Genomic DNA, 15389 nt, shown 5'->3' with positions numbered 1-15389 from the left:
CTTCACAGTAATTCAAAATTAAAACCTTGTAGACTATTTCAAACATCAGTGTAGCACCCTGAGGCTAAGACTCTATGTAGTTTTGTCCATCTGGAGTAACCTTTCTTACTTATGGATTCTCCACATCAATTTCACGTCATTAACTTATATTGTTTTGTTGTTTGTTTTTTTTTTCCAAGGCCTACACCTGTAAGTAACTTGATCACTCGGTATGGATTTCAAGAACATTTACTTTACTGTGAGTTTCATTCAGAATATTTTGTGTGTGTTAGGTAATTAATTCTTCATTACTGTAAGTGTACTTTCAAAGAAGCATTTTAGTATATAGCCTTAATTCTAGAATAAAGAACAATGTGTTTCTCTTCACTGTAGAAAGTATTAAACCTTTTGTGCTATCCATAACTGAAGGGATGTTCTCTGTGTCTAAAGCAGTGAAAGCATATGTTGATGAAATGCCTCTGGGGGCAGAATGATGCAAGAATTACAGTACTTATTTAGTCATCTGTTTCGTTATTTGCCCTTAGCTACTGGCAGTTTTATCAGTGAAGCACACAAAAGGGGACAGATTTTATGTACTCAAATAGCATTAACTGCTCAGGATTTTATTTACTAACTTTTCTTTGTGATAACGGAGGCAGTGCTTTTGTTATACTCTTAGTTAAATGACTTTATGTGCTGAGAGATAAAGCATATCCTTAAACTGTTTGGTTTTATTTTCTGCAGTTCCTTTTCTAAATAGAAATGCATAAAGATTCTCTATCCAGCTGCTGAAATCTTTAGGCACTACTTAATTTTTTGTCACTTCTGGTGTTGCAGTTTTTCTCTGTGTACCCACTCCTGTCTCTCCAAAATGCTCCTTCAAGCGTTGTTAGTCTTGTATGACTGGCTGACCAGGTGCTGCTGGTCTTTAAAATCCTTTAATGGTTTTCTGTCTCTTCTCGGGAAAGTTAATACTTCTCTTTTGTTTCACTGGGTCTTTTTGCCTTCAGGGTATTGCTCACTTTAGCTCCACTGTGGTATGTCTCTGCTTACCTTCTTGTTCTTTGCAACAAGCTTATTCAATAAAAAATAAAATCTTAGCACTTAAATAAAACCATATGAACACTCTACTTTCACATAATCAATTTAAAATTTCCACTTCTTCTTTAATGTACCATCCAGGTATTCATAGATCAAAAGGAAAATCTGTTAAATTACAGTATAGTGATATTTCGATACCCAGCAAATTTCAGTATTTTGTTACAGTCTATTTCAAACAAGTCCTTCAAGTACATCATTGTGCTTTGCTCATGGACAGTGTTAATGTGAATTGAAGTTCTAGTGTTTTCTTGTCACCAGTAATCATCACAATATGTATTTCTAGTATTTTCCTGAGGGTTTTATTTATTGAGTTTGTTTTTCTTTAGTTTTTCTTACTGTCTTTCATTACTTCTGCAGTTTTGTAAGTTTCAAAGGGCTTTTTATCTTTTTACTCAGTGCCAGAGTACATGTGAGTTTATTGTGTCCATTTGCTGAGATATCATTTCAATTTCACCAATGCTGAAAACCTGAAAAATACCTTGTAATGTTACTTTTCACCTTTTATGTTTCTTACTATTTACAATGTGTTTTAAAGTGGTCTTTGTCAGTTTTCTGTCTCTTCCAGAATAAAAATGTAAGCTCAATGTAATGTTTATATAACTTAAAAAGAGCTAATTATTTAATCAACACTTGGGTTTAGACAGGATAAACATTATTCTTTGATTCTGTCGCATAGCTGTGCTGCTATTCATTTTAAGCTGGCATGAAGTTATGATAGAAAATAGTTCCAGAAATGAGAAACTCTTTAGGTTAAAAAGCATAATGAAATCACAGATGTGCTTAATTTCTGAATATTATGTTACTGATGTGGGACAGACATGTAGGGGTACTTACTGTCTTTACCAGACTTTGACAGAGACCTAATAGAACACAGCAAACTACTTGGTCACCCTTAAAAATAAGTGTGAAATTATGGTAGTTCTGCAGAGGTCCTGTTGGTTTAAAACAAAATAGTGTCCAGGCATAATTGTAGCAGGGTCTGTGAAAACTCTGAGAGCACCTCCTCTGCCTTGGGAGTTTTAGAACTGGCACTTCATATAATACAGAAACTAATTGACGACTTCTTTTCTTCTGATGTCTTCTTTCTCTAAAGACTCTAGTTCATTACTAGTGCTCCACAAAATTGGTTGAAAATCCCTTACCTAAAAAATTTCGAGTAAGAAGAAGTTGAATTGGAAACAGAGGACCAAGAGAACGAGAGAACTGTATTGTCTGACAGTCGCTTAAGTGGAATAGGCACATTGACTCTATTTTCTAAGTGTAACTAAAATATTAGGAAGTATAAAAATCTAATTTTATTTCCAGAATTGGTCTTATAAGCTCCATTTTATGCAGTGTAACTGAACCGTGGCAGAACATGATTTCTAGCTCTTGTCTTAGATTACATAAAACTATATTTTGCTTAAATCGGTTTCTCTTTCTTCTGTATTTTTTCAGTGTAAGTACTGTTCAGCTGTGCTAGTGGAAGTTGTGTTCAATAGCTGGTAGCTTATAGAGGCTCATCTACACTATAGGCATATTTGACCAAAAATATCATGATTTAATATGCAGTATTTCTTCTGGAACCATGTTTTCCGGTAAATTTTCCTGCTAAACCTCTGTATGCTGTAGTAAGCATGTTGTAATGTTGACTGCTGCTTGTATTTAATGAGGAAGAAGCCATACCATGTGATACCGTTTAGTGTTTTGTTCCAGAGTAAAACCTGTCTGTTAATGAAATAGAAATTAACTCAAAGTGAGGATAAAAAAAACCCATCCAATAAAGCTCTGGAAATTAGCAGAGCTTAGCAGTTGATGTCACTGATTTTTTTAAATGTATCTATTCTATTACGAAAAGGCAAAAGCAGAACATAGGAAGCAAATCAGATATTCCTATACACCTTTGAAGGATTGAAAAAAATCTTATTTAGCATCAAGAAATGCTTAGTACTTTGGTACTGCCAGTTACCAGTATGCTCTTTGTCCAGCAGTATTTGTTCATTCTCAAGAGATTATTATTGGCAACTGTTAGGCAGTTTAGGTAGCAGTTTTTCATGACTTTTCATGTCATTTTAGTGTGTTTAGATCTCTTTTTTTCCATCTTGGTTAACATGCAAGCAATAAATTCAAAGAGAACATTTTTAATAAAATGCTCGTATATTTTACTGTCTGGCCAGAGAAAGATTCTCTTATGTCTGCATTTTCTAAATTAAAAGCTTGAACTGCCTACATATAAAAAATGTTTTGATCCTGCCATTGTGGCTCACTGTTTTGAAATGTATGATTGCCAGAGCTCCTAAGAAGACATTCTCATAAGTGTTAAAAATAATTTATAGAGCTTGGAAACGTTTCACTAGAACAAGCACAAACAACTAATTGGTGGGAAGAAAGAAAAAGCAAACTAGGGAAAATAGTTGCTATCTTTTGATTAATGGATATGTTGACATGGAAACTCTCGCTTAATTTATTTTCTTCTTGTAGCTTTACTAGAAGAACTTGTTAACACTGGTCGTCTAAAAGGCACCGTGGTTGGTGGGAGACAGGATAAGGCTGTGTTTGTTCCAGATATCTATGCCAGAACACAGAGCAACTGGGTGGATTCTTTTTTCAAGCAGAATGGTTACTTAGGTAATTAATCTATATTCTCACAGATAAAATATCTTTCTAAAACTAGTTTAGGTAATTGATCTTACCCTAATATAGCTAGTGCCTAGAGTGAAGCCTCACAAGAATAAATAAAAATCAATACAGTAGTTGATACTCCTTTGTTAAAAGACCATCTTGTTTATAATGATGTGTGTTACTTTATGACAACTATTTCAGCAGATTGAACCATATTGCTAAACAGTATATATCTCACAGACAGAGCTACAAATGCTACTTTTATTACTGCTTCGAAAACATTTCTTAGACTGCTCATTGTAGACTTTTCAGATGATCATGGCAGGTGTCCAGATTACAACCAAACTTTGACTGTTAATAGTCTGAATTTGCAGTGCACAGGAAGAATTTATTTTTTTTTTTCCAAAATATTATCTGTGGAACTGGAGTGAGTAGCAATAGTGTCCTGATTTAAATCCAGACAGTTCTGTGTAATTTAAAGCTGAGTGATGCTGGATGATGATATTTTAAAACACCTATGTGTATGGGAAAATGTGGACCTGAATAAATAGAGGAATGTCCCAAAGGGCCCGTCCCTAAGTAACAGTTAGTCTTGCAGATTGAAAAGATTCGCCATAATTTACAGTGGTGGTAGTAAGTGTTTCTGTAATGTTGTTTGACTGAGAGAGTATCTGTTAAAGTCTTTAAATGTTTTCTGAACATCTTAAGTATAAACTGCCAAATAGTTGAAATGCTTTGCTTGTGAAGCATTGTATGATTCTATGAGTATATTGGAGTAACTTTTGAAAACAAAACACTTAGGCATTGTATATATTGTAAATATTGTTCATGTTATATTAGAATACTTTGGAAATATTTAATTACATAATTAAAATATAATTAAGGTATATACTAATCGAATAAGAATCTGGGGAAAAAAAAATAATTTTTTTCTGAACTCAGTCCATGATTTAATCTTCATATTTCTATTAACAGTGTTCAGGTGTAGTTTGTATTGAACTAAGTTTTAGGTCAGCATTAGCTTAAGGCTGCATTTACTTGTATAAAACTATATGTAATTCTTCATTTCCTGCTTTCAGAATAAAATCATCCCCTAAGATCTTGTATGTATATGAAGGAACTTAATTGTAACAGACATCTAACTATTTTATAGAATTTGATGCATTGTACAGACTTGGTATCCCCGACCCAGCAAGCTACATTAAAAAAAGATACAAGTCAACACAGCTTTTATTTCTGAGAGCAGCTTGTGTTGGTCAAGAAATTGTGGATCAAGTTGAAGCCTCTGTAGAGGAAGCCATCAGCTCTGGAAACTGGATAGACATAGCAGTAAGCAATCCTTTCAGTTACTGTTGTTGATTTATTTCTTTTATTTTTGTGTCAAATGATATCTTATTGAAACTGCACATATGTGTAATGAAATTCCATGTTGTCAAAGAGGAAAATTCAGTTTAAAATGACAAGTAAAAAGGCATTATTTGCCTTTGATTTGATCTGAAAGAAACGGGGAAAGGTGTAGCCGTAAAACCTGTATTATATAGATTTTAAGGCATCAAGGACATACTAATATTCAGTTAATAAATATGTAAGACTAACTTTATTTAAAAATTAGTGCTAAAGTATTCTGCTAGAGAGCAATATATTTCTGTTGGGCTTTTTTTTTAAAAAGTCTAAACTGAACTCTTACAAAACTTTCAGTAAGCAAAGGGATTTTGGTCATTTTGTCCTCACTAAACCCTAATTTTAGCTCTTACAGCACTACCCTGTCATTTTTAAGTCTTGCTGTTGTTTGGCGTTGCTCTGTATCTGTTGAGCTTTATTTTCAAGAAGTTGCCATGCATTTGCACAGGTAACACATATTTTTAGGGCAGTGCTTATTTAGGATGTTAGAAGATTTCAAATAGTGTGTACTCTTAAATTACTAGTTTAATTTTAAAAGTGCAGTGTTTTCTAAATAGATAACAGATGTCAAATGGCATGTCTCCGGATTCTTTTATCCACATGTGAGGTTATTGTATTTTGATTTTCTTTACCCTAGACTCTTCTGCCCAGTTCATTATCAGTAGAAGATGCTGGGATTTTGCTTCAGCAAGTGATGAGATCTTTAAACAAAAACTCTTCAGGTTTAGTCTTCAGTGACACCATTGCAGTCAGTGAGAAATTTCTAAGCAGCTGTGCTGACCTCTTTTCTGATATGATGCAACAGAAAGCTGAAAAGGTACAGTTTTTTTAGTGGTCAAGATACAGTCCATGTTTAATGTTGGAGGATAACTCATGTAACTTTATTTGCTGTTATCATTTCTTTACATCTCTTATGAAAATAAATGAAGAAAATGTATGTATATGTAATCAGTGTAATTTAATGTATATTCAGGTGCACTCAGGGAACACACACAGTATGATCAGATGCCAAATTTTGAAGAGAATAAATATCTCTTCATATATTACAGTCTTTGGTTAGTGTACTTGAAAATGGTCAAACAGCTTAAATGTTTCCTTATGTATCTTTTGGTCCTGTATCTATCTCTTTGCTATTAAATGCATGTTCTTCACTTTAGGAAATGAAAAACAACCCTGTTAATTTAATCACTGAAGAAGATTTAAAACAGGCTTCCAGTTTAGAGAATTCATATGCTAATAGAAAAGACAAAAAGGATGAAAGAAGAAAGAAAGCAACAGGTAAAAAAAATCAATATTAACTAAAGCCAAAAAAAAAAAGGCTTGTTTTTCCTTGGAAATACTTAAATACAAAGTTTGTGTATTTTGTACTCTCCAGTCCATTGCTGAAGATATTTAAGAAATAACCCAACCACCTGTCATTATGCTGTGGATGTAGATATATTTGAGCTATGTCTGTGAGAACTAATTTCCAATTTAGAAGTGCAGAGGAACTACAATAAAGGTTTCTTGAGTGAGTCCAACACAAGACAGCTGGTTTTAAAAGCAAGGAATCCATCGTATACAGTATGGCCACATAAATCTGAGCAAAACCAGTATTAGCTCAGGGACCTATACCATTTTTTATTACACAGTGCAGATACATTTTTAGTCTCCACTTTTCAGGAATCCAGGAAAATTAAAATATTTCTTACTAGGCTGGAGATATTAATTCTAAAATAACTTCGTATAAATTGAGAATAAGTTTCTTGGTGGTTTTTTGGAGAATATTTGACATCTTTTCTGAGAAACCCATGCCAGAGAATTTTCTGTTGTTTGCTCATGTAACAGTTACTTGGGGATTAAGACAGTTTACTTTGAGGTATATCCTGGATTAAATTAATCCCAAAGTTTGCTCCATTTGTGTGGTGGCTGTTTGGATGGATTTTAATCCAAGAAGAAAAAATGTATGGGTTTAACCCATTGAAATCTTTCTGGTTTTTAAAATGTTATTCAGATTGGAGACTGTACTTTCAGTGCCAAAAACTGTATGTGGCTCTTGTGTTGCTACAACACAGTTGAGCAATCTATATTGAACTCACATGCAGAGTGTTATGTGCTGCTGCAAGTAAGAGAATTAGAGCACTGATGCATTTAACTTAATTGAATATACTCATCTGCAAAGTAAAACAGTATATTCTATCTTAACAAGAGATAGATTTTTCTAGGCCATAGCTTAGGCAGAGAAGCTTGAAACTTAATTATCTGTCATAACAGAATGGCTTCAGTTTTCAGCACTCTGAGGAGTGAGACTCTACTGAGCCTGTACTAGGTGACTAGATAAATTCATATCCACAGGTAACATATGCTGCACCATCAGCAAACACTACCCTGAATGGTTTTTTATGGACTGTTAGGTGTATTACCTAAAAAAACCTAACATAACAGTTTATGTAATATAATGACTGTAATGCAATTATGTTTCAAATAAGCTTGTGAAAAGCACTAATTATTTTTTTTTTGTTGTTCCTACGAAGTGATGCTTAAAAATCCATGTATAGCATGTAACAGATGCAGTTAGCTTTATAAGTAGTAGCATCTTGTCTTTTCTTAAATAATAGTACTGTTACATAATACAGTTACTTGGAATCTTGGACCGTATATTTAAATGGAAAAAATACCTACTTTCTTAAGGCATAGGACATGTACAGAACAGTTATTCTGGAATTTAAATTTCTGTCAAGTGAAAAAATAACAACAAGCTATGAAAAAGGGAACAAACAGCAGAACAGCTTACTTTGTGGAGAGGGACTGTATAACAGATTGAAATTCTGTCTGCAGTTGAATACATTGATTACAGGACCTCCAAACAAAGTAATTCGTTACATGTGGCAGAACTGGAACATCTCACTACTGCTTTATAGTCATCTAGGAAAAGTCAAAAAAGATTGAGTTCTCTAGTTAATTGAGTGTGTGCTTCCAGGAATATTTTGGATAACTGCTATTCATGTAGGATTCTTCCTCTGAAAATTAACAAAGTTACATTATCTGAAATATTTTTGAAAAGCTCAGTTATTCAGCATCACTGGATAAAGATGCTGAGTGCTTACTAAGGTGCTATTTTCAGCCAACAGAAAATCTCCCATTGCATTATGGGCACTGGTATTTCATCTGTTTTCAGCTGGAGGAAAGATATTGCTCTTTTTTTTCTTTTTAATCATATGTGCATTTGATATGATTAGTATTTGTGTTTATTATTGACATTGGCTTAAACAAAGCTTCGACTCAGTTACTTTGTTTTCTTAAGGATGAAATTAGTGGTCCTGATATTCTGGAATATGTGTTCTAGTTTGTGTTGAGAATCAGGTTGTGACTTTTTATTCAGCATTAACAAATAACACAGATAGTTATGATACTATTGTAAAAGTTTTAAGCGCTACCACTTTCCTGTGTACTGAGCAAGTAATTCCCCACCAGAGGGCAGTGGAAGCGTGAGAGCAGGAGGCGGTGGCAATGCCAGAGAGATCAAGATTAAGAAAACCAAGAAGAAAGGAAGAAAGGATGCTGACAGCGATGAAGAGTCACAGGGGACTGTCACAGGTTTGTAGTTTTATTTTAGGTACTATCTATTCATGTCTATTCAACGCATTTTTATCACTTGCTTTTCCTTGTGTCTGTTCTTCTCCTACTGTGTAGATAAGGTCAGGTAAAATGTCAAAGAAGATGAGAATACCATTTAGTTAGAATTGTATCAGTGGATATATGATGTTGCTATTTAAATGAAATGGGCATACCATGTTCACTGAAAAGTATAGCTTAGTCTTTAAAAAAGAAATTTAAGTAAAGTAAATTAGACCATTTTATATTTATTTATTTATTTATTTTATGTAGGAAATGCCTTAGATTTTGGGATGAAAGTTATACTTGATTTTGTAACAGCTGTGTATGGTAAATGAATGGCTTAAATTAACAAATCATAACAATCAAAAAGTTTTCCTCCATAGGGATAAAATATAAAGTCAAAACTAAGTTTTAATATTTTAAAAAATATTCATATTGTTTAGCTGAGACTTTTACATCTGAGCTAGCTACCTTTATAACTGCTGACTTTTTAAAGGAATTTGAATCACTCCCTATTGGCACCCATTTTTCTGCCTTCTCAGTTAGGAGGAGCATGGGTGGCTTCCTAAGAAGTAAAAGCCAGCATTGTTAGAGCAAACAGTGGTTGCAAGTGAAACAGTGGTGTTCTTTCTTTTATTCAATGGAGCACTAGAAATGTGTGCTTCTATTTTATATATAGTACCTAGACTTTCAATACTGACTGAAAAATACTTTTAAACATGATATTTGAAGTTATGAAGTACAGCATATTAATTTTGTTTGATATTGCTCTCACTGATTGCTGTAATTCATATATAAATGAAGTTATTTTTCAGGACTTCTCAATTACTGAGTAAAACAAATGTTAAATCACTTCTTTTTTGGTGTAGCCTTTCATGTGTTACCACTGTTGCTTCTTGTAATTGTATAGTAATATATAGATTGAATCACAATCTCAAGATAAGTTCAGTTGAAACCATTCAAATGTAAATAAGACCCTTTCAAAACCTGACTTAAGCTCCTTTTTCACTTGTTTATATAACTTTTTATGCTTATTGCTACTGTGGCACAACTAGGAACATCATTGATCTCCGTACATGCAGTTACTTTAAGTGCAGAATAAACCTGTTTTAAGCCACAACTTGAACATGGGATGCCTGTCCTTTTATGGTTCTATGTCATCACCCTTATCTCGTTCTTATATGTAAAAACTAAATTCTGCAGCATGCAGGCAAACTTCATGTTTTGTGCAAAATCAAAACACAGCTGCACTAATTTGTATGCATTTACAAGCATCATGTAAGTGGATTTTATTACTGGAACATCTCTTCTGGTTTAATATTATTGTTTTGTCACATCTGAAATTTTATACTGTAACCTCAAGTTTAGGATACTGTGTTACAGGATTGTGTACCTTCCTAAATGGAGTTTAAAAAAACAAAAAGCTTGTGAAATCTTTCAAATAGGAACACTCTGTTCAGTTTTGGCACTTTAAAATCTGCCTGGTCTTGGAGAGATTATGGTTTCTAAACTTAGAGGTGGGCCGAGCGGTCTGAAATGTCTTGTCAAAAATACCTGTCCTTGTACACTACTTCAGAAGCTTCTAAGTAATGGAAAGAGAAATTTTGTTAGTTTTTCAGATGTATAAAATTTAACTGTCATGTATAGTCATCCCTTTTTTTCCACTGTTGATAATGCATTTCTTCTGTGGATGTTTGGATTTTCAGTGTCTCATGCCAGAGTAGTTGCAGCAGTACTAAATGGAATGTTTTCTCATTGAATGTTGTTCATGGTATTCCTACAGGTAGGAATAAGCAGCCAGAGTTCCCTTTCATGTCTCAAGAGGAAATTGAGGATGTCTTAAAGACCCGCCTGCAGGATTGCCCTGAAGAGCTTATTACAGAAATTGCTGAACATCTAAGAAGGTAATTTTTGTAATTCATCTGGAGTTACAAAATTCTTAATTCACTTCAGATGAATCTTCAGTCTGTTTTCTTGCTTAGAAAAAAGTGATTTGTTGATAGAAGTGAATCATAATATTCTTTTTCTATACAGCTTCATGTTACGTACTCCTTAGGTGTTAGAAAGCTGTGCTGACACAATAATGAGAAATAATGCTTCTGCTTAGCAGTATGTGGTTCTGTATGTTTTGTCAGCAAGCTTATTTTCAGCTCCATGACTGTGTTTCCACCCCCTTACACATGTTGGGATTTCACTAGTCCCATCTTCTGTACAGCCTTTGGTATATGTCCATGTTTCCTGCCGTCTGTGACTTCACTGCTACCCGTGTGAACTGGGTAGTACCTACGTCATCAAACTGATCTATGCAAAGATAATCCATGCATTTTTTAAAAGATGTTTCATACAAGAGATGATGTGAATATGTGTGTTTAGAGCAAAAGGCACATAGTAAGACTGTAACAGCCAAGCTTGAATAAACTTGGAGTGCAATAGGAATAGTAACTGCATCTTTAGAAGGACCTGAAATCTGTCCACAGACCCCTGAATAGTGTTGCTTCTGGAAATCCTATCTTTCACCTTGTTTCCGTTTAGGAGTTTTTATAAGTTAAAACCATGGCAAGCATTTACATACCATGCATACTGTAAGAGTAGTACATTTGCAAGTGCAAAAGTACATTTTAATTTCCCGGTGTTTTTTCCTGATTTCTATTATTTGCTTTTTATTTATCTCATGTGTGACATTCAGATCTCATTCCTTTTTACTATGTAATGAAATAGTTTTCTCTGTTGCTGATATATTTGGGAAAAGCTACAGTTTTACTTTTTGCTTAATGTTTTCTTCTTTCCCGTTCTAAGACCTTTAACAAAAACTTATCAGGAAGTTGTGCGTTCTGTTTTTACGTCTTCAACATCTTCCTCTGGAGCTAACAGAAAACAGACTATGAAGGACTTGCAGGAGGAATTCTCAAACTTGTACAACAACATTCGGTTATTTGAAAAAGGAACAAAGCATTTCACAGGTAAAAATTGTTAAAATTATTTCAGAATTCAAGGTCAAAGAGCAGCAACAGTTTAAAAAGGAAAATCTAAAAAGAAAGAACTTGAGATGTGTTTACTCTGCCAAACACTCCCCTTATGCTGAAGTGCATCCCTTTGCACACTTATTGTAATACATTCTCTTTATTTCATATCCATATTCTTTTATATCTTATGTCAAGATAATTGTGTGTTCTTGTCCTTCCTTCCCAAGTGTTTGCATTCCTTCCAAGTTTTTATTGTCTAGGGAAAAAAAAATTTAGTAAGCTCACTTTATTCTGTCACCTGTGCCACTATTGAAAGAATTGAATACTACTTGATTCTGAAAAGCTGCTGTTTAAACCTCTTAGTTTGATACTGGAAGTAGCTGCTCCTTGAAGATAGTCTGTCAAAAAGTTGTAGATTCAAATGACAGAAAAGTTAGCATTAGGAAAATATTGTAGACATTTCCAAGATTCTCTGCTGTATTCAGCTTTCTTCTAGAATTTTTCTAGTGGAGAACTTCTAAGAAAAGGAAACACTACCAAAAAAACCCTGATATTCCCATGCTTTGGAATACATGGAATTATTTCTCATGAACCTTTGTTCTTGGACATGTATTCTATAGCCTTTTTTTTTTTAAATTCTACTATTTCAGTCTTAAAGTCTGCTCTTTTGTTTGACTGCTTATCCTGCAGAATTTTCCTTTACATACTTATTACTTGATGGATAACAGTGGTTGTTTATTACTGGTTTAGGAGGATTATAGAAGGACTAGTTTACTGCTTATACAGATACACCTTTGAAATACTAACAATGCATTACAATGTTCTTACAGACCTGAAAGCTCACGTTTTTTACTGAAGAATGTTCCTTTAGAACCAGCAAATGAGGGATGTTAGCTTCATGTATCCAGATAGCTTTCTCAGACTGCTCATGGTTGATTCCATGTTTTAGGAAGTGCTATGATAATGTCATAGGAATCAGATAACTATACTAAGTGAATTTAATCACTTATTTCTTTTAACAGATGAGACTCAGACTAACCTTGCCAAACACTTGTTGAAGACTGTGTGTACAGACATTACAAATCTTATTTTCAACTTCTTAGCATCTGATTCAATGATGACAACAGAAAACTACTCTACAATCACAAGTGAGGTACACAGATAACAGTTGCATTTTAACAGTCTCAAGTAGATCAGTGATGTTCATTTGGTATTTAATTGCTTCTGTTTAGATATGCCTACACCTAAAATTATAATTAATATTACAGATTATTTCCATTCTGGTCCCATACAGGGCAGGACCAAGATTTTAGGTAAACTGCCAGAAGACACCAAAGGTCCTTTAACTAAACTGCATACTTCTCTGAATGGCAAGGTAAAGTTCAGATTTTCTGTTCTGCTGATACAGTTCTAACAAATAGCTGACATACATAGTGTAGTACACAAGCCCTCCTGCTGTGAAGAATAAAGGCAAAATAATCTTTTGAATTTGTGTAAGGCGGTGAGAGTGTGTTGAATTTTCAGAAGTGAAAAGGTGATCTTACGTTTTGATACTGATGGTCACCTAGCTCTTTGCTGCCAGATGGAATCCTATATGTGCCATCTTTTATGGGCAGCTGAGAAAAGTAAGAACTGGGAGAGAATCTCCTGTGTTAAGTGTTGATATTTCTTGTATTTTGTTCCCAAAGTTCCTGATTGTTCTCCCATGTTTTTTTTAAACTTGTAAAATAATGGATATTTTTTAAGAAAACGCACATTCAGATTATGGCAGTGTAGGTACAAAGGAGAGTTATTTATTAATTCTTTTATACAGATGACAATATGTTTCTTAAGAAAAAACATATCTGTAAATAATTCTAGAACGTGTATCCATTTTTAAGACTAATGAATTACAGTTTGGGTTAGTATTTAAGTGTGTGAACTATTGTAAAGTGAACAAAGTTAATTTCTACTAAATTAAGTTAATTTCTACTTGTTACTTTCTCTTTTTTTCTGTAGTTCATTTCAAGTGTATTCACAGTCATCTCTTCGTGTGATTAATTGTGAACAGTGCCTAAACTTTTTTATAATCTGGTGACAGAGATTAAATATTTATATCATTTCTTTAATAGAGTGTAGAAGATTTTCTTTCATGCCTTGATTCTGCAGTGGATATTTGTGGTATTATGGTGAAAAAAGGAGACAAAAAGAAGGAAAGGTACCTTAATTTTATTTATTCTATGAAATGTAGCTATATTGCTGCACAAATGCTAGATAGTTTGGTAGCAGCCACACAGAATGTATAAAAGAGGCAGTCCTTCTTTCCAAACTGTTTAATGGAAAAATACGAAGTCAAACAGTCCTAAATCCATGGAAAACAGAGGAGGGGAGCATTCACATTTAGCTAGTTTTCTTGACTCGCTGCTTGCTACAACATAGTGTATAAATTCTCTAGGGGTCTTTAAAAATCTGAGCTACACCAGTGCTAGCTTTTTTTTGATTATTATTATTCTGGAATTTCACATAAATAAATGGTCGGTCAGAGGAGAAAATTAAAATAATTGATGTTAGATATGGCTTAGAGTCTATGATCAACTACTATATGATGGAATCATAGAATCATATTTTTGTTTAATGCATTCTTGTTCCTTAGGCAAGTCCTGTTTCAACATAGGCAAGCTTTGATTGAACAGCTGAAAGTCACAGAAGATCCAGCTCTTGTTCTGCACCTGACATCAGTACTGTTATTTCAGTTTTCAACTCACTGTATGCTTCATGCACCAGGAAGATCAGTACCACAGATAATTAATTTCCTAAGTGGCAAGATCCCAGAGGTATTCTTTTCTAGCTTTTTAAGGGGAAATTACCTTTTATCTATGACAGAACATGAAAGTTGTGCCTGACACTATTTATTTCTGCTGCATAAACCTGGCACCATTGCATTTCATATCTGATCATTACTTTATGTACAGAATGTCCAATCCCTCTGACCTGTACTGTATTTCAAACCTTTCCTTTCATGGATCTGTCATCAATATTTTTTTAATAAAATTAAAAATTAATCTGTTATTAGTACTTTGCTGTTACTCATAGAGGCAGCTCTGTATTGGGGGAAGTTACAGTTCTTATAACTGAACATTTTTACACTCTCTTTTTTCTCAGCTATACCATGGTTCCTTTTTAAAATTTTCTAATTCAGTTTTAAAGAAAGATACACTTCTTCCAAAGCAAAAATACTGAAATTCTGTATTTTATGCTGCCAAAACTGGTGATGTTTACTAACTGCATTGCTTTCCTGCTTCAGTTGTTAAATGTCCTGGTTTTGCAGTATGGACACACTTTCATTTTTCTGCCTCTTTGAATGTCTGTCAGAATTTAGGTTGTCAAATACCTTGATGAAAATATGTATCACTAACCCTCTTTGGGCAAGAATGGGGAAATGCTTTTTTAAAAATTTAATCTTTAATTATAGGCCTGTCTACCTGCTCTGTAACATTGACATCCCTTTGTTTTGTTCTCTTCTTTTGCCCTCAGGATCAACATTCTCTGTTAGTCAAATACCAGGGATTAGTGGTGAAACAATTGATCAGTCAGACTAAGAAAACTGAACATGGAGAGAGTGACACAACAGATAACAGGGAAGAGGAGGAAGGAGCAGATACCATTCGAAAAGAGCTCCAGGAAATCACTACCTCTATCAAAGATGTTGTTCTGAGACCTAGGAAATTTTCTGTAACAGAGGAATAAAATTATTATTCAGTGCATCTA

The 15389-nt window shown here is 33.9% G+C and overlaps 1 protein-coding gene across 2 annotated transcripts in view; it reads left to right on the top strand.

Moving 5' to 3' along the window:
* UFL1 (UFM1 specific ligase 1) overlaps nt 1-15389 on the top strand; it is a 20734-nt gene extending 5345 nt beyond the window's left edge. The window contains exons 7-19 of one of the 2 annotated variants that reach the window (XM_064649926.1): nt 180-238; nt 3541-3687; nt 4835-5010; nt 5720-5899; nt 6240-6360; nt 8536-8658; nt 10463-10583; nt 11476-11639; nt 12665-12795; nt 12937-13017; nt 13754-13839; nt 14275-14455; nt 15156-15389. In XM_064649926.1, coding sequence (XP_064505996.1) covers nt 180-238; nt 3541-3687; nt 4835-5010; nt 5720-5899; nt 6240-6360; nt 8536-8658; nt 10463-10583; nt 11476-11639; nt 12665-12795; nt 12937-13017; nt 13754-13839; nt 14275-14455; nt 15156-15368 — 1783 coding nt within the window. In that variant the 3' untranslated portion in view covers nt 15369-15389. Of the gene's footprint in view, nt 1-179; nt 239-3540; nt 3688-4834; nt 5011-5719; nt 5900-6239; nt 6361-8517; nt 8659-10462; nt 10584-11475; nt 11640-12664; nt 12796-12936; nt 13018-13753; nt 13840-14274; nt 14456-15155 lie in introns of both variants that reach the window. The other variant, XM_064649925.1, reaches the window with a different exon arrangement.

This window comes from Pseudopipra pipra, chromosome 3 (genome assembly GCF_036250125.1).
Source record: "Pseudopipra pipra isolate bDixPip1 chromosome 3, bDixPip1.hap1, whole genome shotgun sequence".
Lineage (NCBI taxonomy): Eukaryota > Metazoa > Chordata > Aves > Passeriformes > Pipridae > Pseudopipra > Pseudopipra pipra.
Note: the sequence above shows the minus strand (reverse complement) of the source record. Positions and strands in the feature narration are given on the sequence as shown.